The sequence below is a fragment of the Alosa sapidissima genome, chromosome 11 (assembly GCF_018492685.1).
Source record: "Alosa sapidissima isolate fAloSap1 chromosome 11, fAloSap1.pri, whole genome shotgun sequence".
Lineage (NCBI taxonomy): Eukaryota > Metazoa > Chordata > Actinopteri > Clupeiformes > Clupeidae > Alosa > Alosa sapidissima.
Genome location: NC_055967.1, coordinates 1,434,523 through 1,460,480, shown reverse-complemented (window position 1 = coordinate 1,460,480; position 25,958 = coordinate 1,434,523). Strand labels below are relative to the sequence as shown.

General features: G+C 40.5%; 2 protein-coding genes across 8 annotated transcripts in view; both read right to left on the bottom strand.

Annotated features, from left to right (window-relative positions):
* Positions 1-22,947, bottom strand: part of cep290 (centrosomal protein 290) — a 203,950-nt gene extending 181,003 nt beyond the window's left edge. For 4 of the 6 annotated variants that reach the window (XM_042108679.1, XM_042108680.1, XM_042108681.1 and 1 more), the window contains exons 1-4: positions 22,383-22,947; positions 5,538-5,615; positions 5,316-5,385; positions 5,153-5,199 (exon numbers count right to left, since the gene is read on the bottom strand). In XM_042108679.1, the coding sequence (XP_041964613.1) occupies positions 5,153-5,199; positions 5,316-5,385; positions 5,538-5,615; positions 22,383-22,463 (276 nt within the window). In that variant the 5' untranslated portion in view covers positions 22,464-22,947. Of the gene's footprint in view, positions 1-5,152; positions 5,200-5,315; positions 5,386-5,537; positions 5,616-8,617; positions 8,740-22,382 lie in introns of those variants that run through there. The other 2 variants (XM_042108682.1, XM_042108683.1) reach the window with 2 other exon arrangements.
* On the bottom strand, positions 15,875-16,834 carry LOC121723313 (putative nuclease HARBI1). Of its 2 annotated transcripts, none has more exons than XM_042108912.1 (3): positions 16,592-16,834; positions 16,307-16,495; positions 15,875-16,058 (listed from the first exon to the last, which is right to left on the bottom strand). In XM_042108912.1, exons 1-3 carry the CDS (start codon positions 16,792-16,794, stop codon positions 15,896-15,898), a joined length of 555 nt encoding a protein of 184 aa, XP_041964846.1. In that variant the 5' UTR covers positions 16,795-16,834; the 3' UTR covers positions 15,875-15,895. The 2 variants fall into 2 exon arrangements, with proteins under 2 accessions (XP_041964846.1, XP_041964847.1); XM_042108913.1 differs by having other exon boundaries at positions 16,307-16,465.
* Positions 22,948-25,958: the final 3,011 nt, after the last annotated feature.

Genomic DNA, 25,958 nt, shown 5'->3' with positions numbered 1-25,958 from the left:
CCACCCCACCCCACCCCCATCCCCAACACACACACTTACATCATCACTGTCATCACTTCACATACATACAGCACTCCTCTACATACTTGCTGAACACTGCCCCCCCCCCCCCCCCCCCCCACATACACAGCACATTGTCTTCAGGATCTTCTCCAACACACATCCTCTACATACTTACAGCACACTGCCCCCACCTACCCACCTACACACTACACACACACACACACACACACACACACAGTCACTGCTCCACTCCCCTCCCGCCCACACACACATCTTCACTGTCATCACTCACATACATTACATACAGTACTCTGCTTGCAATAGTAAGTCCCCCCCCCCCTACATACACAGCACATTATTTCATCAGGAAGCTTCTCCAACACACATCCCCAACATACTTACAGCACACTGCCCCCCCCCCCCTCAATACACAGCACATTGTCTCATGAGGAAGCTTCTCCAACACACATATTGCACACTGCCCTCTCCCCACATACACAGCACACTATCCCATCTCCCCTGTCATCCCCCCAACACACACACCAAGACCCCTGGCAGTTGGGTTAGCCCCTTGAGCCGTGGATCTGCCCAAGGTTTCTTCCTTGGTAAGGGAGTTTTTCCTTGCCCCTGTTGCTCTTGGGTGCTCCTTGTTGGTGCCCCCCACCCAATCCCAATCCTCCCCCACCTTTTTTATGCAGCCCTTGCCACTTAATCTACTAAACCCCTCTTCTACTGCACTTTTTACCCCCCCCATTAATGCACAAATAGGCTGACACCAGACATAATTTCACTGCATTTCTTACTTCCAGTAACTATATGCATGTGACAATAAACTTCCTTGTATCCTTGTATCCTTGTATCCTTGTATGAGGATCAAAATGAGTCGTGTCATTCAGACTCAACCCTCTTGTTGCTTTGATATCTTTTTCGTTGTCGTTTGAACGTCGGCAAGCAGGCATGTTGCGGTTGCAATTTAAGTGAAATTTCTACAGTAGGCCTACAACATGCAACATGCTTGTTAGGCTGGGCTACTGTCAATGTACTTGTACAGGTAAATGTTCAACAATTGCTGGTGTACAGGCTATAATCAATTAGCTAAATCATTTGTCTAGCTGTTTTAGGTGCTTTGATATCTTTTTCGTTTGAACGTCGGCAAGCAGGCATGCTGCAGTTGCAATGAATAAGGATAATTGGTTTTATCTGCGGATTTATTTTTTGCATTATTTTGAATATGACTCGCTCCAGTCCCAACAGCACGTCTACTTTTTCCACATGCATCTAAGTTCTAACACACATATCCCCTCTCGCTTTCTCTCTCTCCATCCCTGCGCACGATGCTTTCTTAAAGGAGCTGCACCATCTTACAACAATTGCATCTACATTTTCATATTAGAATGTTTTGTCAAGTGTAAGCTTAAACTACTGTGATCAATTTAAGTTCCCGTGCCCCCGCTGAAAGTCTCATGCGCTTATCGTTACACTATCAAATCTATAAGTAACCGTGACAAATAGGGTATAAGATATATAAACTCATGCTATTGTATTATCATATATGTTTGGTAATGGCTCAGCTTTCTCTGATTGTTCTACTGACTTGGAAACTGCATCATGGAAGCAGTAAGTCAAGTCGCATCAAAAATAGTAGTGGCAGAACTCCAAAGTGACACCTTGTGGTTGTTTGTGGCAACTGCAGTTTGTGCCATTTCTGCTGAGAAAATGGGGTGCGTGATTCCTGAAGGAAACCGTCCAAACTTAACTGGGACCCACTGTATAAAGATGCCAGTGGTGTTGTTAGATGAAATGGTTCATGAACGCAAATGTAAATATTTATTTAAACTGGTGGTAAAAGCACTGTTAGGACAGCTAGATCGTAACATACTGTAGATTAACATCCATGAGTGGTATAGTGGGGATTTTTAAAATAATTTCATTTAATTTCACTTATAGAGCGCCAAAACATTACACGTCTCATGGTGTTAAAACATTCAGAGAGAGCCCATGAGTAACAGGGGCGAGGAAAAACTCCCTAGAATTGGAGATACATATAGGAAGAAACCTCGAGCAGATCCACGACTCAAGGGCCTGACCTATCTGGCTAGGGTCAGTTACAGGGCAGAAAGGTCTGTATACATGATAAGTAAAAGGTTAGTTTGGTTAAATTAGAGGTTAGTTAAATTAAATTAGTTAGCTATTTCAATGATGTCATTGTAAACCATGGCAATAACAATAGCACACACAAGATTCACACGTATTCAATACGCTGTGGGCAGTGTAGCTCAATTTGAGGGGGCGTCATATCAATGTCATTGCTAATGATTAAAACGCAGAGGTGCACAGACAATAAAACAAAACAAAAAATTAAAAGACAGAAATACATTAAGCAGGCAAGTGCCAGTTGCTGTCTTTGAAAAGTTTTTGTTTGTATAGCTGCACCAAGTTTTTCCTAAAGTTGTTTTGTGCGCAGGTTCACTATTTGGGTCATTGCTTATGGTTAGATAGCCTATCACTTTATTGGTTTACTATTTGTCAGTCATTTCCATTACAAATAGGCCTAATACAATTTTTGATATTTCATCCCTAAACACATCACATGAGGCGGCGCTCCCGCAATAAAAATCACTTGTAGCCTATTACGCACACTTGCTTATGTATGTTATCATGTCATTTTGACCACTGGACTAGTCTACCTGCTTTCTGCGAAACACAATCGAAGGAATTACATCAGTCGGCAACGAAGATGCTTGCTAGATTCGGATACAGGCAGTTGTAATCTATGGTTTTCTAGCCACTTTCTAACTACTTTCGGGTAACGCGGAACGACGAGCTGCATAGTTTTCTGATGTCTTTAGGCATGGTGGTGTGCTACAGCATGATGGTAATTGTTGTAACAAATTTTAGGGTGCCTAATTGGAGACGTTTGCGTGATGCATGCACTTTTGTTATCACTGGTAACAACGCTTATGATATTAATAAATGCCTATTAAAATGGTGAAAACAATGCTCCAAGAAGTGGGGGGACAGCGTACTACACCCCTGTCCAGAAGTATTTCTGGGCTAAAATATTGCTTTATGGATAAAGTTAATTTAATTGCTGGTGTATTTGTGAAACATAAACGCGGTTATACCAAATAACTGTACTTTTCTCTTTCGAATGTCATCCCATTCATTTTCTGACCAATGACCATACAGGAGCTAAGTCAGTTAGCCACAATGCTAACGCTAGCTATATAGCAGACATGTCAAAGTCAAGGCCCGCGAATGAATTATCTCCGGCCACCGGGATGATATTTGATTAGTATTAGAACCGGCCCGCAGGCCACAGCCGACGGCTGCTGTTTTGCACGCACCAATACTCCATTCCCCACAATGCAACGGTAGCCTACGAACTCACTGCGGCGCCGCAAGTGGGCCTCGGCTTCATTATTCATCAGTATTCAGTCAGATGTGAACTTTCAGCTACCCCCCTCCCCAGTGTTGTGCCTGAACGTGTTCACTGAACGAAAGGTCATGAACTTGTTCATATTTTGAGCGAACGTGAACTGAACGTACTGTATTACTACTGCCTGATTAACGTTACTGTGCGTTAATGTAACGTTAATGTAGGCCTAACTCGTTCATTCTGGTGTCTGTGAACGGCACACTCTTTCAGTTTAACTTCGTTGAATAGGGTGCCAGATTTCTACAGAGCCTTCCACGCGAAAACCCGGCTAAAACACACCGTAAAAAGGACTTAATATGGCAGCATGCAGATCACCATTTGTCAAACTATGGGCCGTGGTCCGCAATGTGGACAATGGTCTGCAGTTAAATTATTCCCGGGCCATCGTCTGATAATTTGCTGCGCAATTGATCAAGGAGCCGCGGACAGAAAAAGAAAACAAACATTTCTGCAATTAGTAGGAAATACTTGTTTGGTGTCATCAAACATAGATAATTAAGTCGTGGTATGAGCGTTTATTCAATGCATGCGTGTGCTCGTTGGTAGCAAAGCTAAGCTTCAACCTATTGGAAGGCAATTTGATTATGAAACAACATTTAATAGAACGACGTGGATTTATGCAACTTCCATAAAAAAACAGAGCACAGACTATATAAAACACTGGCATTAAGTATTAAAGTCAGCCAAAAGCTATTAGTTAAAGATAGTTAAAGATCTCCAGATCAGTGATTTACGCATGATCTGATCCGCCATTTACCATTCACAAAAGCTATGTGTTTCCTGAATCCTTACATTCAGGCATTTAAATTAAATGTAATTAAATAGCATATAAATATTCTATCAGTGTATGATGCTTGCATGAGGGAAACATCCCAAAACAACGGCACCCATATAACTGCTGTTGTTTTGAGTATTTCTCATGTAAGCATCATGCAACAATGCAAAAACAATGAAACTGTTGTAGGCCTAATTATATTTTATATTAGTAAAGCAGTACTCTGATGTGCATGTTTTCACAAACTTTTGTGAACAATCTTAGCACTTTAAACATTAACTGTTTTGAAGAGCATGTATAGCAATATAGTATAAAAATAATAATAATTGTGATATCATTATGATAATTTGATGGGGGGTGGGAGGAGGGGGTGGGTTCATGTAGGTGAGCCCTATGACCCCAAAGTATGCCTTGACTGGGCCTCAGGTCAAAGAAGTTTGAGAAAGGCTGACGACAAAGCAGCAAGGAGGCATCGTATGATCATTTAAACAAGTTTTATGACAAGGTCGGTGAGGATGGGAAAAATCTTACATTTCTGTGCAAACTTTGCCCGCACTTCAGTCACAGTCATTATTCATTTAATCATTAAATAAAATACAGTACACGTCTTGGTTCAATAGGTTACGTGCAGTCATTTTAATATGTTTTAATAAACACTGAACCAGTCCGGCCCTCGGCTTGTAGCAAATTTGTTTTTTTGGCCCTCTAATGTATTTGACTTTGACATCCCGGCTATATAGTAAGTATAAGTATAAGTATACTCTTTTGACTCTGTGAGGGAAATTTGGTCTCTGCATTTATCCCAATCCGTGAATTAGTGAAACACACTCAGTACACAGTGGAGCTGCTGTAACAGGCTGCCATTAGTGCGGCGCCTACCAGATGATCATGATATAGCTTTATTCTATAAAGGAACTACTGCAAAACTGTCTTACCTCCAGTTCACTCTGTAGTTTGGATACTTCGGTTTGAAATGCATTCTCTGAGTACACAAACGCAAAACATACAATGTTTCATATTTAATATATTTTATATTTCTCATGATTGCAACATTCAACGAAAAGTTCTTCTATGTGGCTAAAGAGAAAAAAAACCTACCAGTTCTTGCCAAATCAACTCCAGCCTTGTCTATCATCTCATATGCACATAAAAGTTCTTGACATTTTATCTGTCGGAAAAAAAAAAAGAGTAGAGAGACTGCTGATACTAGCAAAGCTTCACATCAATAAACTGTAGAAAATATTTCCACAGTACAGCAAAGATGATCAAATTACAACATAACTACATCAATAATAGACTGTAGAAATACTGTAGCTTTACCTTCAGGAGAGTCTGCACTATGCTGAAAAGTTGGGCTAAAGATGCCGTTTCTTTTTCTTGTAAATCCCTCTTCTCAACCTAAGGAGAAAAATGTCCAGGTAGTGAAATTAAATTAAAAGTTAATGGTAGTGAATATCAATTGAAAATGACAGCTGTTTAGACTCATCGTTCAGGAAAATGCCAACTGGTTGACAGTATCTGTTCGGGCATCTACTATGTTGTGAGCAATCTTAGCGCTGTTGTGATGGGGCGGCGAGTCATTGTCAGAGGGTGGCATGAAAAATTTGGGAACCATTGAGTCAATTCCAATAGAACCCCATTAAAAGATGGAACTCCAGCAATTGATAAATCTCTAAAAACTTAAAAGGCTAGGCTAAGTTTGTAAGTGTAGTCAAGTTCAGTCATAGTGCTTCTTTTACAGCTGCTGCGAAACTGTTGACACATTTAACAATACAGCATGCTAAGGCATTACCTCGTGTAAATCGTACCATCATTGGATTTTTTCCCTCTTAAAAAGAAAGTAGTTTATTGTTCAACTAATGCCCTCCTTACACTGAAAGATTTGGAAACATTTTTTTGAAAGACTACAGTCTCAGAATACACAAGTCATCGAGTTTTTAAGTCACAGTCTAGCAGGCTCACTGTTTACAAGACTGCAACTAGATTCCTTTAAATGATTTCCCATCGTGCACTAGATGGAACTCAAACGATAGCCTACTCATATCAAAGTCATATTTTCGTGTTTCTGCAGCATTGTTTCATGTGTGACATCGCTAACCGATATAGAGTTGTTCTGTCACATGGAATAGCCGACTAATAATTTGTAAGAAACTAAGTTAAAAAACAAATTATCATATAGGCTACAGCTGTCGCCTACTTTGCCCTTTTCTGTTGGAGAGAGGTCACTATTATATTGTTCATGTCACTATTTGCCACAACTAAAAAAAATACTTTTCATGTTTGATATTGTCTAACGCCAAAACTAGAAAAAGACTGACTTTGACCGCTAAGATTGGCACCTTACACTAAACGATCTAGTTGACAAGAGTGCGGCGCGACTCCAGTACTCCCATGATTTCTGTCTGACTTTGGAAATTTAGTCACCGACTGTGAAATCGCACAAAAATCATACAATGTAGTTGTCCAACAATAAGCCCTCTGGATTCCATTCCTTCAACTCTTCTGCAATCCATCACCCCTACAATTTTGCAGACTGTCATGCATTTTATTTATTCATCCCTCAGTTCTGGAGAAGTTCCTTTATCTTTAAGCAAAGATTATACCTTTGCTCAAGAAAAGTACTCACTCAATTCGATAGACAGATAGATAGATAGATACTTTATTGATCCCAAAGAGGAAATTCAGCTGCTGTAAAGAACTATAGACCTGTTATGAGATGTCTTAATAGTAACAAGAATTACATCTCCGAGTAACTGCAAGAGTGGGTTTGATCAGGGGCATGGAACGCTTCATCCCGATTCCAACCATACCTCATTTTTAAAAAAATCGGACATACGGGTCACATTGCACACACCTTCACAGACACAGACAGCCCAGCTTCATAATTGACCTGTCGCTAAGCCCCGCCCCACATTGTTACCGTGTGAAAACTCGGACAAACAAACCAGACTTGATTAGAAATACATTGTGGACAATGGCAGCTGACAGTAAATGAAAGCAGGCTTTGAGGACGTTTTGGTCGAAAAAGGATTTACTTTCCTCCAGAAGCTATCAAAAGGGACATAATTATGCTATGGAGGGGTGTATTCAAAACTTTAGAATACATACAAGGTGACAAGCTAGTTGTGGCGAGTAGCCGTGCAAATCACTGTGCAAAAACCACTGACGTTAATGCTAGCTAGCTAGCGGAAGATTGATACTAAGATATGTTAGGTTACGTTAATATTTGATGTAGTAAGAATATAGTAGTTGGTTAATGAGCATTTTCATCTTGGGATTTAACAGGGAACCTGTGCCCACGTTGTTGGCTTAGTAGCCTAGATTACGTCGAGCTGTTGCAAACGCGAGAGACGTCCTGTAGGCTACTCTTGATGAAAATATACCCCGTTTTCTAGCCTCTCGGGGTACCGGCTTTCAGTATTACACGTCCCCCTGCAAAACGTTTGACCATGGTTATCCGTCGGGGTTTTTTGAGTTAATAAACTCCTCCTCCCTGTTGTTTCCTATGGAGTTGTCCAAGCTGATGTCCGAGTCCCGTTGAGGCTGGACTGTCATTGACTCATCAGCGTTCTAAGGGTGGCGCTTAGCAACAGGTCAATTAGGCAGCTGCCAGATGGCTTAGAACTCTGCCAGGTGCAAGCAATCAAGACTTACAGGCAGATAGAGCTGTGATGTCATAATGCAAATTCAAATCCTGAGCATTCCGCCATTCATTTCAATGGGGGGGGAACCGACGAAAAACAGGAATAACACAAAAACGACAAGGGGCAGTCACTCAAAAAATATAAGCAACATACACCGGTTCAGGCCTGATTTTGGGAGTTGGAACCGCGTTGGAACAGCTCAAACGCTCTAGGAGCAGTAGTCAGTACAAAAAGTGGGACGGGAATAATAAATAAAGAAAACTGCTTGATCAAACCTAATTAATTATAGGCGTTTCATTTTAGCATGATGTAAAATCTGGTTCCATATGCCCCTTTCTCAATTTCAGCACCTGCCCCTCCAAGAGGCTCTGCACGGTCCTGACACACACACTCACACACAAAGTATCTAGCATAGCTGTCATATAGGGATTCACTCACACACAAAGTATCTAGCATAGCTGTCATATAGGGATTGCTTTTTTAAAGTTTTTTAGGGCTGTCAAATGATTATTTGTTTTAATCATAATTAATCGCTGAATTTCTGTAGTTAATCGTGATTCATCACATATTTATCACATGATTCAAATTCTATTATTTTACATTTTCAAAATTGTTATTATTTTACGATGTGAGGACTGTTTGGAACATGCTGAACATGCGAACTGCCACACAGGGGAGACAGAAAGCTCAGATTGCCCAGAGTGCCTAAGGTGGAACAAACATAAGCAGTCTGCCCTAGAGAGCCGCCAAAGCTACCTGGCAGATGCAGAGAGGGACTGGCCGGACATGACATCAGTTCGGAGCGTGGACCTCCAGGTGATAATGCTGCCACGCATGCCAGGAGTCAAGTCAGCAGTATACTCGTTGCATCGTGGCATACCACAAAAAATTTGCCTCAGTGGAGAAATAAACAAACAAAAAAAACACCATCTCTGTATTGTGGCACAAGGTAATGGCTGGGTGAGTGCAGCAGAAATTACATCAGCATTAGGGGTGTGACTTTCGAAACCGACGTCTCGAATCAGTGTCGAGGCTTCGAAGCACAAGTGTTTCGAAACACTGCTTCGAAATGTGGTTCAAAACAGCCATGTCATGTGACCACTGCTTCGAAACATTGTTCAAAATCCCCATGTCATGTGACCAAAGTTAAGTGAACCTTCGGTGCATTTCACCGGTGTTAGCAGGCGTGCCCGTGCATTCAATTAACAGTGTAGGCTTTTCTTAAGTATTAACCATGATGGTGTAGTGGTTAGTGAGGGTGTTTTTTGCACGGTAGCCCAGGCTGCTCAAATGAGGTTCGATCCCCGTTTGATTTGTAAGGTATTGTTTCAGATCGTATCTGTTTATGTTTTCTTACTTCATCATTAACCACACAGTTTCAACTAAACTCTCAGAATGGTCAAAAATCTAGATTTTTCACACATGTTTCACATGTGCCACGCCGTACAACCCCCCTCCCCCTTCTCCTCTCTCCCCTACTCTCTTTCTCTCAACTCTCCCTCTCTTGCCCATTCTCACTATGATTTACTGTAACAATATATAGCACCACTGATCCCTTCTTGACATTAACCACATTGATTTCAAGTAATACTAACCCATTCTACATTTCTCTTTCTTCTCCCTTACTGTACCTCACTTGTGAGGTATATCATCACCAGTCATCAACCATCCGTGTGCCTGGCCCTCCTCTTACCCATCCCACCTGAAGTCCCATCCTTGACTGCTGTATTACTGTCCCCCTACCTGGATTCCTGGCCCGTACAGCCCCATCACCTGCCTATGACAACTCTGCCCGGATTCTGGCCTGTCTGCTGACCCACCACTTGCCCCCTGACAACTTTCTTTCCTGGACAATTCCGACGCCGGACTATTGCACTTTCTCTCACTAAATCATGATTAATGCTTTATCATACCGGATACGTAATCATCCCACCTCTTGTAACTTTCACCTCAGGTGCTTTAAACACCATGTCCTATTCTCCACACCTGACTATCATATGCATTTGGCATTGTTTACAGACCTTACTGTCCGTATTGACCCTAGGCAGATGGGTCAGGCCCTTGAGTCGTGGATCTGCTCGAGGTTTCTTCCTATATGTATCTCCAATTCTAGGGAGTTTTTCCTCGCCCCTGTTACCCATGGGCCTTCCTTCTTTCTTTCTTCCTTTTCTTTTCTCCCTCTTTTATTTTTCTCTGATTGCCTACATTCTGTAAAGCGCCATGATACATGTGTAATGTTTTGGCGCTATATAAGCACAATAAATTGAAATTGAATTGAAATTGAGAGTTTTTATAAGAAGAAAGTGATTTAAACAACACTAGTGGCAGCAATAAGATTCTCTTTATTGTGACTTCATGTGGTCTCCCATCCAGTAATTGACCAAGGGCAGGACCGCTTAGCTATTGACAAAGATTAAACACAGGTAACACAGCGAGCCACAAACTTTAAAGACTACATCTCCAATACGAAGCATTTGACAGATTTGTTTCACCCTAAACAGCTCTGAGGTGTCGGAATTGTTTCGAACAATTGCTTCGAACGTTTCAGTGTTTCATAAAGCCTCGCTTTGCCCATCCCTAATCAACATACACAACTGAATTGAAGGAGCGGGATGTATGCCACACCATATTGTGCATAATAATTTGGAACGCAGTGTATTTTTGTGCAATTTTTATACAACTGAAATGGTATGTGGGGTAGCTAGTAGGACCATACAAATCTATGTGGAAATAATATGGACATTTAGTGTGTAAAGTACCAATAATGTACTGTGCCATTCACAGAATAAATGCATGTAGTTACAGGTGTTTTGGAAACTTAAAGGAACACGCCACCCAATGTCAGTAGTAATATATGTTCTTACCTTAACTTTCACAAGTTGAGTCATACCTCTCCTGTGTCGGTACGTGCACTCAAACGCTCTGGTGCGCGGCGCGAATGTGTTAGCATGTTGCTATGCTAGCGGGCTCAGACGTAGCCAGACGTAGAAGTAATCAAAAACATCCACGTTTTCCTGACTTAAATACAGTTACACGAGTAGTTGATTAAAATGTCTACGGTCAAACAACATGAAACGTGGCGATTTTCCAAGCGAATAAACAGGAGAACTACAATGTGTGGCGCAATAGCACTTGGGAGTACTTCGACCTAGCGTAGTAATATTAATTAACACCTAATTGTAGATCCTATCAACCACAGAGTTTAGAATCCATGCTTGATCGGCCTCCCCCTCCCCTCTGAGCGAGAGAGAGGCACACACAGAGAGATGCGCTGATGGGCCATTTCAACCATAACTGCATAGCAAAACTTATCATCAATCCACCATCCATCAGCACCAACGTTTTTTGACCAATTTTCAAAACCGCACCCGCCCACCATCCGCTAGTTGTTTTAATGTATATGGGTGATGCAGCGCTGCTGACGTGAGGCTAGAAAGCTCTTGCCTGTTCTAGAAAGACTGATCCAATGCAGCAAATAGGCTATATTAAAAGGCTAAAGTCCTACATTGGCTATGTTGTAGCCTATCCCCAGAATATCAGCAGCAAACTCAGTCTCTGTCTCGCAAAACAGTCTCCAAATAAAACGCACATCGGCATGCCTATTCTGCCAGATTGTGCAAATATATCGTCCAAAATGCTTGATTGCATTCTCCACATTTTTAGATAAATTTTCATGTAATTTGAAACTTAGTACATATGATATTCAAACCAAGCAACACAAAAGTGATCCCTTTTCATCTTCGGAACTAAAACCCTTCTCCCGTAAGAGCCAATCGAAATTTGTGGCGAAGCCGCCAAACAGGAAGTGAGCTCAGATCTCTGCAACCATTTCATGCATCATAACCAAACTTAGTACGTGGACTCATAACCCCATCAGGAGGATGTTCAAAAACATTGGTGACCTTTCACCTCTAGGGGGCGCTGCAATTAGGAAAAATGTGTTTTGGCCTGTAGCTGCTGTTGTGTTTGGAATTAAAATGTACTAGTGGGGTCTATTAATACTGTTGGAGGTCCATAGGCTGACCCAAGCCAAATTGTGATGTCATCGTAATTGATTCGGCCGCCATATTGGATTTAATCAAAAACACCTAAAAGTTTTCACAGGTCACAAAGTTTGTCCGATTTTCACGAAACTTAGTGCAGATGATCTTCAGACCAAGCCTCAAAAAAGTTATCCTTTTTTGTCTTCAAATCTAAAACCGTTCGCCCGTAACAGCCAATTTAAATTGTCATCAAAGCCGTCAAACAGGAAGTGAAGTGATATCTCAGCAAGGTTTTCTCGTGTCAAGACTAAACTTACTACATGTGCTCAGGACCTAATTAGGAGGAGGCTCAAGAAATTTGGTACATTTTGACCACAGTGTGGCGCTATAATCACAGGAAGTAGGCTCATATCTCAGCAATGCTTACACATATTGAAACCAAACTTGGTATATGGACTTGAGACCCCATCCTGAAGACGCACAATAAATTTGGAGTCTTTTGACCACTAGGGGGGTGCTATAATCACAGGAAGTAGTGTCATATCTCAGCAATGCTTTCACATATAGAAACCAAACATGGTATATGGACTTAGGACCCCATCCTGAGGACACACAATACATTTGGTGACCTTCGTCCACTAGGGGGGCGCTAGAGATACAGGAAATTAGCTCATATCTCAGCAACGCCTTTACGTATCAAAACCAAACTTGGTATATGGAATCGGGACCCGATCCTGAGGACACACAATACATTTGGTGTACTTTGACCACTAGGGGCGCTATAATTAGCAAAACTTTCTCGTATCGACACCAAACTTGGTACATGGACTCGTGAACACATCCTGAAGACGCACAATATATTTAGTGAGCTTTGACCACTAGGGGTGCTATAATTATCAACACTTTCTCATATAAAACACCAAACTTGATATGTGGACTCGTGACTACAACCCGAGGACGCACAATACATTTGTTGATGTTTGAGGTATGTGTATGTATGGGGGGCTATTGGGGTGTGTGGGGGAGGAAGTTTATCTGTGTATGTGTGTGTGGGACGGTGGGGTTAATTGGGTGTGTGTATAATGTAGCAACATTGGGTTGCCATGACAACTCCTGCTCAACTGCTTGGCCCCCTCATTGCTGCTTGCAGCTATATTTGGGGGCCAAGCAGCGAAGCTGCGAGGCAACCCATAGTGATTCTATGTGTTCTTATTATTATTATTATAACGAAACGCTAATTTGCCATTGAACCATACAGTAAAAAGTTGGGATATTCGGCACATTGATTCGGTAGTCATATCTTTAATTTATCAAAGTTTCAAGTCTGCACTTGGAGTGCTCTAGCGCCACCAACGTTTCAATTTTTTTATTGCATCTTTGCACTTAACGTTTGAACCGTACACCACAATTTGAACATTAAGGTATATTTGGAATCCTTGGATGACACCAAACTGGATGCACCCATGACGTCAATTTCCGCCATGTTGTATTTCATCAAAAACACTTAAAAGGCATCAAAGGTCATAAAGTTTGTCCGATTTTCACGAAGTTTGACGCAGATGATCTTCAGACCATGACTCACAAATGCATTGCTTTTTGGAGCCATATTCAAAACCGCCAAACCGGAAGTGGAGTGATCTCAGCAAGGCTTTCGCGTATCAACACCAAACTCAGTACAGGGTCTCAGGACCCAATAAGGAGGAGGCTCAATAAATTTGATGACTTTTGACCTATAGGTGGCGCTATAATTAGCAATATTACGTTTTGGCCTGTAACGGGTGATGTGTTTGGAATTAAAACATATTAGTGATGTCTATTAATACTTTGAGAGGTCCTTAGGCCGACACATGCAAACATGTGACGTCAACATAATTGATTCGGCCACCATATTGGATTTTACCAAAAACATTTAAAAGGCATCAAAGGTCACAAAGTTTCTCCGATTTTCACGAAACTTGACGCAGATGATCGTCAGACCATGACTCATAAACGCATTGCTTTTTGGAGACATATTCCAAACCGGTTGCCTGTGACGACCAATAAATTTGATGACTTTTGACCTATAGGTGGCGCTATAGTCACAGGAAGTGGGCTCATATTTCAGCAATGCTTTCACATATTGAAACCAAACTTAGTATATGGACTTGGAACCTCATCCTAAGGACAGACAATAATTTTAGCAACCTTTGACCACTAGGGGTGCTATAATTTGCAACACTTTCTCGTATCAACACCAAACTTGGTATGTGGACTTGTGACTACAACCTGAGGATGCACAATAAATGGTGATGTTTGAGGTGTGCGTATGTGTGGGGAGCTATTGGGATGTGTGGGATAGGAAGTTTATCTGTGTATATGTCTGTGTGTGGGATGGGGGGGGGGTTAATTGGGTGTGTGTATAATGTAGCAACATTGGGTTGCCATGACAACTCCTGCTCAACTGCTTGGCCCCCTCATTGCTGCTTGCAGCTATATTTACACATATTTCCTCTGCCATAGAAGGCTATGGCAGCCCATAGAACCGTATAATAAAAAGTTGTGAAATTTGGCACATTGATTCCATACATTCCCATATTCCATTTCACCAATTTTCAAGTCTGAACCCCAGGCAGTTTAGCGCCACCAATGGGTTGAAGTTGGCGTTGCATCCATGCACTTAACTTTTGAACCGTATATTTAATTTTGAACATCCATATATAGTTGGAACCCCTGTACCGACCTGAGTTCAATAACTCCTATTACGTTACTCTCCGCCATATTGGACCTCCGCCATATTGGATTTCATCAAAAACACTTAAAAGTTTTCATAGGTCACAAACTTCATCCAATTTTCATGAACCTTGGCACAGGTGATCTTCAGACCATGTCTCATAATTGCATTGCCTTTGACACCCATACTCAAGACTGGTCGCCAGTCACGACCAATCAAAATTGGTCAAACAGGAAGTGAACTCAGATCTCGGCAAGGCTTTCACATATCAAAACCAAACTCAGTACATGGGCTCAGGACCCAATTAGGAGGAGGCTCAATAAATTTGATGACTTTTGACCTACAGGTGGCGCTATAATTAACAAAACTACGTTTTGGCCTCTATGGGGTGATGTGTTTGAAGTTAAAACATATTAGTGATCTCTGTTAATACTTTGGGAGGTCCTTAGGCTGACACATATCAACTTTTGACATTAACATAATTGATTGGACGGCCATATTGGATTTCATCAAAAACACTTAAAAGTTTTCACAGGTCACAAATTTCATCCAATTTTCATGAAACTTGGCACAGATGATCTTCAGACCATGTCTCATAAATGCATTGCCTTTGAGACCCATAATCAAAACTGGTCACCAGTCACGACCAATCAAAATTGGCGGCAAAGCCGCCAAACAGGAAGTGAACTCAGATCTCGACAAAGCTTTCACGTATCAAAATCAAACTCACTACATTGGCTCTGGGGCCTCATTACAGAAATAATCCTAACTGCTCATCCTAACTTAAAGGAGAATTCCGGTGTGATATTGACCTAAAGTGTGTTGAAACATGATACCGAGTGTGAACGTATGTCTCATAGCCCATCTCAGCTTGTCCCCAGCACTCCAAAATCTGGCGCTAGTTAGCCGATGCTACCAACAGCTTTTTCAATGGTGGTGAAAATTTTTTTTTCTTGGACCAAGCTTTTTCAATGCTTGGTCCAAGGATTCCAATGATACCTCATTTCTGACAATTGGGCCTATGGGTCAAAAGTTACGTGCGTGAACGCACGTCCAACTTTGGCCTGTTGGTGGCGCTAGAGCCCTCAAGGTGCCGGCATGAATCTTGGTGAAATGAATCATTGGCCTGTCCCCAATCAGTGTGCCAAATTTCACAACTTTTCACCAGACGGTTCTATGGGCTGCCATAGACTCCAATGGCAGAGGAAAGATGTTAAATAATAATAAGAAATCATAGAAACACAATGGGTGCCTTCGCAGCTTCGCTGCTTGGCCCCCAATAATAATGTGCAATTAAGTTGTTTCTGGCATTTCTGCCAGTCTGTGTACCATCATGTAGGCCTATGCCATCATGGCCTTCCTCCTCATCTTCAACCGGGATGTTTTCAGGGTCCGGGAGATTAGCCATCCTGCATTGTGCAGCACAGCAGTGGCCTTCACAAACATCACCACTCTCTCAGGGGAATACTGAAGATATCCCCCACTCTTATCATGGCATCTCCATCTACAACAGCATAAATTAACCAGCAGTGCACCAATTAACCAGTTAGTTTGTATTGCCGTCATGGTAACATGCTTTCCTTTTTGGTATGATGTTACAGTCCATATTAATATTAAATAATATTAAACTTATACATTTGCTACATTGCTTTTGAAGTGTATAGTTTAACACTAGCTTCTTCTTCAGGGTTACTACACTCAGGGTTACTACCTTATCTACACTATTGAATGCACCAAAGCAGTATGTCTCACCTTCCTTTCCATATACCATAAAGCCTCTCCTGACGGCTACGGCACCTTTTGTGTGCCACATTATACTTCCTCTCTGCCTCTGTCTGCTCATTCATGACTGGTGTCATTAGGTAGGGTTTCAAGGGGTATCCCGAGTCTCCCAAAAGCCATCCACTTGCCCTGCCCTCACTTAGGTAAGCATTGATATCACTGTAAATGGGCACATTTCATATTTTAAATAGTATTTGAGTGGAGCCTATAATGAAGTCTGTAAAACAATAATTTATGTTAATGTCAGAGACCTACCTGGTGTTGAATATGAATGAATCGTGGATGGATCCAGGCCACTTTGCCAACAAATGCCGTATAACCATATTTTGGTCCCCTATGGCCTGAACGTTAATGGCATGGTATCCTTTACGGCACACGTATGCCGGCTCACTTGGGCCACTTGGAGCTTTGATTGGAAAAAGTGACCAATCAATAAGCCCAATTACCCCTGGGGTCATTCCACGTCAATTCAACCAGGGCCCACGCACTTAGGTCTCAAAAAATTCTGAAAAATTTACCAGGTGTACCTATGTTACCCAGGAGACACACTGTAAAATTACTCTTATGTAAGATCAATACTTTCCAAGATACAGCCAGTTTTACAGGGGGAGGGGGGTGTCGATTTTGTTCTGCCTCTTTTTTTTGTCAAAGTTCAAAAGCCCACAGCGCAAGAACTAAACCATGTAGGAGGCTCACATTTTGCATGCTGGTACATAAATAGTATGTAGCAAAATCGTCACGTTTGGTCTGGATTATCCTGCATGGTCATAGCTGTCCCTCAAAGTTGATACAAATTTTATTAAAGTTTTTGGCTGGGCTCTGTTTAAGCCTTCAGAAGACATATTTGTACTCAACATAGGCTCTTGATTTATTTTCCTTACTGAGATAAGTAGAAACACTCACAAAAAACAATGAACAGAAAATAAATTCCTTCAGGTTCTAAACAGCAGACCTTACAAGTCTTAAAAATATTTTTGGTTCTCATTTTCAGAGCACCTAAACACCTTGTGGGAATATACAAAGATTTTTTAACTCTTTTCCCCATGGAATACCTTATAGAACTACCCTTTTAGAACATGCCAAGGCTACCCATGGAGTATTATTGAATAAAACAATTAAAACTCGCCAGGTGATTACAAATGAATGATACACTCCATCAACTTACCTGAAACATAGTCATGTTATATACTTTTAGAAACCTGAGGTTCTGAGCTATCTATTATGACAATGTCCATTTGTTTTAAATAATATATAGGCAAGTCCTCACCATTGGAACATTTAAAATTCTGTAAACTAATTTGGTGTGCTTTGACCACTAGGGGCGCTATATTTATTAACACTTTCACCGATTGAAACTAAACTTGTATAGAGTCATGACCCCATATTAAGACTGCACAATTATTTTGGTGACCTTTGACCACTAGGGTTTCTATAATTATCAATACTTTCACCGATTTAAAACCAAACTTGGTATGTAGTTTTAGGAGTACATCTTGAGGACAGACAATAAATTAGGTGACCTTCAAATCCAGTCCTGTCCAATCCAATCTAATCAGGTCCAATCCAATCCTATCTAACACAACACAGTCAAGTCCAGTCCAGTCCAATCCCAACTCCTGCTCAACTGCTTGGCCCCCTCATTGCTGCTTGCAGCTATATTTGGGGGCCTAGCAGCGAAGGCACCCATTGAGTTACTAGCTTTTCCTATTATTACACTTCCGCCATTGGAGTCTATGGCAGCCCATAGAACGCCTGGCTAAAAAGTGCAGATTTTTTGGCAGAAAGTTTCGGGACACTTCACTGACCATTCACACTCATTTACGGACCTCTAAACCCAGCCATCTAGCGCCACCAACAGGTCAAAATCTGGCCGAAAATTTAACCGCTGGGTCTAAAGTTATGAAATTTGGCACACTGATTCAGCACTGTCCCATGATCACGCTCACCAAATTCCAGAACTCTATGCCCAACACTCTAGCGCCACCAATGGGTCGAACCTGGACTGCATTCACGCATGTGACCATTGAACGGTGCGTCCGATTTTCACATATCAGGCACCGTTGGAATCCCTGGACCGACCTAAGTTCAATGACCCCTATTACGTCACTTTCCGCCATACTGGACCTCCGCCATATTGTATTTAGTCCAAACTCTACGAAAAGTTTCAGTGGTCAGAAATTTCATCCGATTTTCATGGAACTTGGTGGAGATGATCTTCTGCCCGAGCCGCACAAACGATACTTGTCAGATTTTTCAATTTAATTTTTATTTGCCCGTGACAGCCAATCAAATATGGTGATGAAGCTGCCAAACAGGAAGTGGACTAACATCTCTGTGGTACTTTGAGTTAACATAACAAAACTCGATACCATTAGTCAGGACACTGTCCCAATCACTCACGCAATTTTCATGCATTGAACACTCTAGCGCCACCACCAGTTCAATGCTGGACATGCGTTCATGCGCTTGATCCTTGACTCTTTTCACAATTCAGGTAGTGTCTGAATCCTTGGACCATCCCGAATTCATCGACCCCTATCCTATCACTTTCCGCCATATTGGACCTCCGCCATATTGGACCTCCGCCATATTGGATTTAGTCCAAACTCTACGGAAAGTTTCAGCTGTTACAAATTTCATCCGATTTTCACAGAACTTGTCGGAGATGATCTTCAGACCGAGCCGCACAAACGATACTTGTCAGATTTTTCAAATTCCACTTTATTGGCCCATGACTGCCAATCAAATATGGCGATGAAGCCGCAAAACAGGAAGTGGGCTAACATCTCAGAGACACTTTAATGTATGAAGTCCAAACTTGGTACAGGGACTTCGTATCTGATTGTGAGGACACAGTAGGAAAGTGGTCTCATTTGGCCTCTAGGGGTGCTGTAATAAAGAAAGTGAGCTCACATCTCAGCAACACTTTGGTGTATGAAGTCCAAACTTGGTAGAGGGACATGGTAGCTGATTGTGAGAATGCACAAGGACATTGGTGTAATTTGGCCTCTTGCTGTGAGTGCTTGCTCATGCCATGGCAACGCCATTCCTGCTATAGCGCTCTGCTAGGCCCCCGCATTGCTGCTTGCAGCTATATTTGTTGCATTGGATTAGTCTTTCTAGAACAGGCAAGAGCGTTCTAGCCTCACGTCAGCAGCGCTGCATCACCCATACATTAAAACAACCAATAAATCACAGGCGGCATCCAAAAACATTCAGATGGGCTATCCATCCCATAGCCTACAGACTTACTGTAGGCCTAACCTATGCCTATAAATAATTTCTTATCAAAAATATTTCTGGATACGTGCTAAACTCCTTACCTGGTTGTAGCCTAAGTTTTATCCATATGGAGATCTTCAAAGGCTTGCGCTATAATTCCAACCCTGTTTATAAACGAACCTGTCTGTTGCTGACAAGATCTCAAATTTCCCGTTTAACACTTCTACATAGAATAGGCTATAATTGCGCAAACATTTCAAATCCCGACTTTAAAACGACAAGGCGTAGACAGGCAAAATAGGCTATTACGCATAGGCTACAAACAATTTCCAAATCAGTTTCAGTAGCCTACGCTACGAGCTGGCCTAAGATCCGAAGTGGCAGACGGATAGGTTACATTACAACAGCAAGACAAAATGTACACATTTGGACCAAAGGTCAATTATTCGGGGTTTTTTTTCAAACTGCAGAAATCAATCCGTAACAACCACACCAGCTAACATTAAGTAGTTGGCTACATAGTGGCTTGTTAGCTCACATTAACAGTGTAGATGCAGACTTGTTTTTCGCACAACCGGAAATAGTCTCCCTGACATAGCTTTTGTGAAATTTTATAAAATATAAAGAGAACGAAAAAAAACGTTATTAACCGGTTTTGTGGATTTCAGAATAACGTTTCTGTTCCGGAACAGTTGAAGACCATTTTGTTTTCGTTTCCGTTTCCACTCCTCGTAAAATTCCGTTTGTTTTCGGTTTTCGTTCCTTGAACCGGTTCGGAGCCCTGCCATCAGCGCATCTCTAGTGTGTGTGTGCCTCTCTCTAGCTCAGAGGGGAGGGGGGAGGCCGATCAAGCAAACTCCCAAGTGCTATTGCGCCACACATTGTAGTTCTCCTGTTTATTCGCTTGGAAAATCGCCACGTTTCATGTTGTTTGACCGTAGACATTTTAATCAACTACTCCTGTAACTGTATTTAAGTCGGGAAAACGTGGATGTTTTTGATTACTTCTACGTCTGAGCCCTCTAGCATAGCAACATGCTAACACAATCTCGCCGCGCACCAGAGCGTTTGAGTGCACGTACCGACACGGGAGAGGTATGACTCATCTCGTGAAAGTTAAGGTAAGAACATTACTACCAAAATTGGGTGGCGTGTTCCTTTAACCCCATAATAAAAGGAGCAAAATGCTATGCTGTGTTTCACCTGAGGGGGCGCTAAAAATCTATTAAATTGTAAATGTTTATTTTGGTGTTCCTCAAAACACCTACATGCATTTATTCTGTGAATGGGACTTGGTATAATATTGGTACTTTACACATTAAATATCCATGTAGGCCTACTTAACTATTTCCACATTTGTTATGGTCCTAGCTGCCCCACATAAAATAATATTATTGCATTGCCTGCCGTAATACTTTACTTGCTCATAAAACTCTCCTCCAGAGGCACATTTCTCTAACTACAGACAAGGTAAGTGGTCCGATTTTTGGTATTTGACTCATTTATGTAGTCTAACATTATGTTATGTAGCATTCTATACTATAGACTATGTATGAAATGATAGGTCACAAGTAGCCAAACTCTGTAGTTCTAACGTTAGGGGAATAGTTAACGTTAGCACTTATCCAATCCGTTGATATAAGGAAAGTTATGAAACCCACCTAAACAACGTTAATAAGTCGTCACTTTAAATTGACTGGTTAGCTTTAGGTTTCGATAACATTAGCTAACGACATTCAAACCTAACCTAAAAAAATCCTGTTAACTGTCCACGTGGTGAAATGAGAAGATGAAAACAGGCTTTTTGAAAATCAAGCCCAATTTAAAAAAAATGCTCTGAAAATATTAAAATTATAACAACCAAAGTTAATGCATGGACAGGACCTTATAATACATACAGCACTCATGGCGATCGCCCCCAGTGGAACTCTGGTGGAACTGCATCCAAAATTACAATGGTACAATGGGACTTACTTAATACGGAGTGGCAAGGCTCTCCGTAGACGGGCTCTGGTATTATATTGTTGCAGGAGGACTATGCCAACAACTATATGAAGCATGCATACATTTGAATCATGTGCTGTGACATTTGTGAAACTTAGCTGTGCTGTTAGACCTCCGTTTTTAGACCTGAGCTGTGTTGTGTGAAAATTAAGATTCTAACCTAGGTTCTGTCTAAAACTGATCATCTGAAGGGCTGGATCTTGTTCTTCAGTCTTTATCACCATCAAAAGTGACCTATTTTTTACAATTAACTGAGACCTCTAGCTCTTGCTGCCATTTCAGAATTACCACTGATAAATAGATCTGTATGATTGGCATTATCAAGTTCTGTTTATATATACACACACACACAACTGTGATTTTTTTTTACTTCAAGCTTACATTGGTTGTTAATTGTGCATTAGTGTATTCTGAGTATCATTCTGCTGTATTAAAACAAAGAATGTTGATCAATATTGAATTAACAATTTATTTTTACTGACTGTCATATACTCTAAGCTAACATCTAATCAAGTAAGTGGTTTTCAAGAATACTGGACACGTCTATGTAATCTGAATAATCATACTGTAAGTAATGTAATGTTATACACAGCAGCTTTTTTGCATTTACATGCAATGGTAATTCCCTGGAATTCCATTTTCTAGTTAATAAATAATACGGCGGTTTTATCTTAAAACTAGAAGCAAACTGTTAGACGTAATAATGGCATCGTTGGCTTGCCATACATATCCATTGATAACGTTACCCGAACGCAGTATTGATGTACGATATGTTAAAATAGTTCACTTCACTGGTATAAATAAATAGGCAACAACTTACCTGAAGTAATGTGTCGACAAGTGCCTCGACGTTTCCCAGTTCATCTGGATCAACATTTTCAATCTCATTCCAATCTAACATTTTGCAGGTTGGGTTAATTTATTCACTCGAAATCAAAAGTCCCGAGTTAAGATTTAATTCTAGCTTCTACAAACATTTCGAAATTCAGGACTAACTAATCTTTTTAGGTTAATATTATCTAATATTATCTAAGTTCGCTATGAATAACATTAACCAAACTAACGTTAACACGTGTAGCACTAACAGTTATTAACGTTAACGTTAGAAGCTAGGACTATAGCCACTGTGTTTAGTCAACGTTGATGTTTAAGCCGAACACAACGAACGTTAGTTAAAACCTCTAGTGCTAGCTGCTAGAACTACCGCATTCACTCAGATAAACTTACACCTGAACACGAAGCGGTAGTACTACTGATAACTTAATGGGATAAAATATGTTGTTTTTACAGTCTAGGTATGGTTGTAATGGGTAAATTCCTTGTGTATCAAAGAGGTTCTTTCCACAGTGTTTGGCTAGCAACCCTGATAGCAACCCTACGAAGGTTTTTCATCCGCTACTCGACATTCCTTCAAAATAAAAGTAGGAACTAGATGTCCAACATGGTGAAACCGGTCCAGCACTGAAGAAGTTCAGAGATGACTTTTAAAAAATCATTAACAGCCCTGCAAAAAATAAAATCTAACCAAGTGTTATTAATCTTATATTAAATTCAAAAAATCTATTTGGTATTGTTTTTACTATGAAGAGAGTTAGTACTCTCAAAAAATAATTTTAACGCAAATTTGCTTGTTTTCAGGATGAGTTGTTACATTGTTACATGGTTACATTTTATTAGATAAGCAGTTTTTGCAGAGAGTGGGTATATTGTTATTATTATTATTATTGTTTATTACTTTTTATATTGTCATTAGCAGCATCCTGTCTAATCCTGTCTTTTGTTTTTCTTTTGGGTGTGTGTGTGTGTGTGTGCGCGCACACCTTTTTCCAGACCTTTTGATCACAGAGGTAGATAGAGATGCAACTGCAGCACCGATAGCAGAAGACACAGAACAGAATTGTGTAGTGACTCCCCTGAAACAGCAGTGTCTTCTTTCACACTACAAGATTAGATTAGATTAGATTAAACTTTATTGTCATTGTGCAGAGTACAAGTACAAGGCAACGAAAGTATAAGTAAGTATAAGGATATATACTCTTTTGATCCCTTGAGGGAAATTTGGTCTCTGCATTTATCCCAATCTGTGAATTAGTGAAACACACTCAGCACACAGTGAACACACAGTGAGGTGAAGCAGACGCTTAACATGATCCGTAAAGAGGCAAAGCAGAGGCAGATAATTTTTTAGATTAAATTAGATTGGATTTAACTTTACTGTCACTGTGCAGAGAACAAGTACAGAGACAACAAAATGCAGTTTGCGTCTAACCAGAAGTGCAAAAAAGCAGAAAAGTGCAATGTGATATACACAGTATAGGCAGGTGGTGCATATAGACAGGACAAGAAATATAGTGCAGTGTAGACAGTAGTATACAGTTGTTTTGCAGAAGGTAGTTTAGAGTAGCATAAATTAAATATAAATATTAGGGCTGTCAAAATAACTGATTAATTTCGATTAATTAATTTAAGAAAAAATAACTGATTAAAAAAATAACGCAGATTAATCGATTCTGTATGACCTTTGACCCCGAACCGTTGTAGTTTGTAACCATTAGACTGTAAAATGAAGGAGAGAGAAGAAAATGTGCTGCCTAGATCATTGATTGGAACATTTACTTTTCAAAAACGGCCTGATGGTGTTGATAAAAATAAAGTGTTGATTAAAATAAAGTCCTCTGCAATGTATGTGATAAAAAATACTTCTTCCCGAAGCACTTTTGAATTTATTTCCTCAGCATATTAGGTCATATCATAGATTATTATGGCCATTATTAAAATAATAATAAAAGAGTTTTTGAACTTTAATGTCACTAATGCTGATTATTCAATGATTCATTTGAATTTAAATATTTTAAATACTTTCACAGCAAAAATCATATATGCGATTAATTTAGATTAATTAATCACAGAGTATGTAATTAATTAGATTTTTTTTTTATCAATTGACAGCCCTAATAAATATGTGCAGTGTATTAGCAGTTACCTTATGAGCAGAATAAATATGGCTATGTAATTTGAACAATGTATGAACAACATGAACAGGTATGTGTAATTTAGTGGCGGTACCATTATAGTAGTAGTAAGAACAATATAGATATGCAGTTTATACAGAATATATTACATAAAAACTGAATAAATATGGATATTTAGTATGAACCATATAGACAGATATGTACAGAATGTACAACTATGTGCAGTGTGGTAACAGTACCATTGTAGTGCAGAAACAGTAACATTACAATAGTATTAATAATAAGTGTATGTGCAGGGTGAAAAGCAGTAGAATATGGCTATAAGTGTAATTACAGTATGTACATTTGTAAATAGACACTATGGGTGGGATAGGGTAGTGCAGTTGGGGGGGGGCTAGGGGATGTCTGCCTCCTTGTTGTCCCCGTCAAGGTTGCCATGGTCGTTGAGGTACATTTTTCATATTACTGCTGATGTACAGCCTTCACTGTACTTCTTTAAGAGATAGATAAAGTATTTTTTTGGAGCCCACACAGAACTGTGTGCAGACCTTCTCCCTGTTTCTCTCTGACACGTTTTGTCTGGCACCTGTAAATATATATTTTGGATGTGACGTGAGATAGGCCTCGCTGACTTAGATGCCTGAAAAAACTTTGCGTAAACTTTACGGATGGTCAATGTTGGCGGTGAAGGATGCGTACACACAGTTCAGCCCCGTTCACGCAGCGTTTTTTGTGTGTAGCAGGCTTTATAAATGAGGCCCCTGGTGTGAAAGGGCAAGGAGCCTATAGATACTGACAGTTAAAAGGATCAGAAAGGTTACCGCCCCCTACAGTGGGTCCCAGTTAAGTTTGGACGGGTTCCTTCAGGAATCACGCACCCCATTTTCTCAGCAGAAATGGCACAAACTGCAGTTGACACAAACAACCACAAGGTGTCACTTTGGAGTTCTGCCACTACTATTTTTGATGCGATCTGACTTACTGCTTCTATGATGCAGTTTCCAAGTCAGTAGAACAATCAGAGAAAGCTGAGCCATTACCAAACATATATGATAATACAATAGCGTGAGTTTATATATCTTATACCCTATTTGTCACGTTACTTATAGATTTGATAGTGTAACGATAAGCGCATGAGACTTTCAGCGGGGGCACGGGAACTTAAATTGATCACGGTAGTTTAAGCTTACACTTGACAAAACATTCTAATATGAAAATGTAGATGCAATTGTTGTAAGACGGTGCAGCTTAAGAAAGCACCGTGCGCAGGGATGGAGAGAGAGAAAGCAGAGGGGATATGTGTGTTAGAACTTAGATGCGTGTGGAAAAAGTAACTGTGCTGTTGAGTGCTGTTGAGACTGGAGCCATATTCAAAATAATGCAAAAAATAAATCCGCAGATAAAACCAATTATCCTCATTCATT

What these genes read in the sequence shown, in the direction of transcription:
- LOC121723313 (XM_042108912.1), bottom strand. Translation starts at nt 16,794, where the DNA reads ATGACCCCAGGGGTAATTGGGCTTATTGATTGGTCACTTTTTCCAATC. An exon ending in TCATTCATATTCAACACCAG is followed by an intron (nt 16,496 to 16,591) that starts GTAGGTCTCTGA and finishes GCCCATTTACAG; the next exon opens with TGATATCAATGCTTACCTAA. An exon ending in TATGGTATATGGAAAGGAAG is followed by an intron (nt 16,059 to 16,306) that starts GTGAGACATACT and finishes ATGCTGTTGTAG; the next exon opens with ATGGAGATGCCATGATAAGA.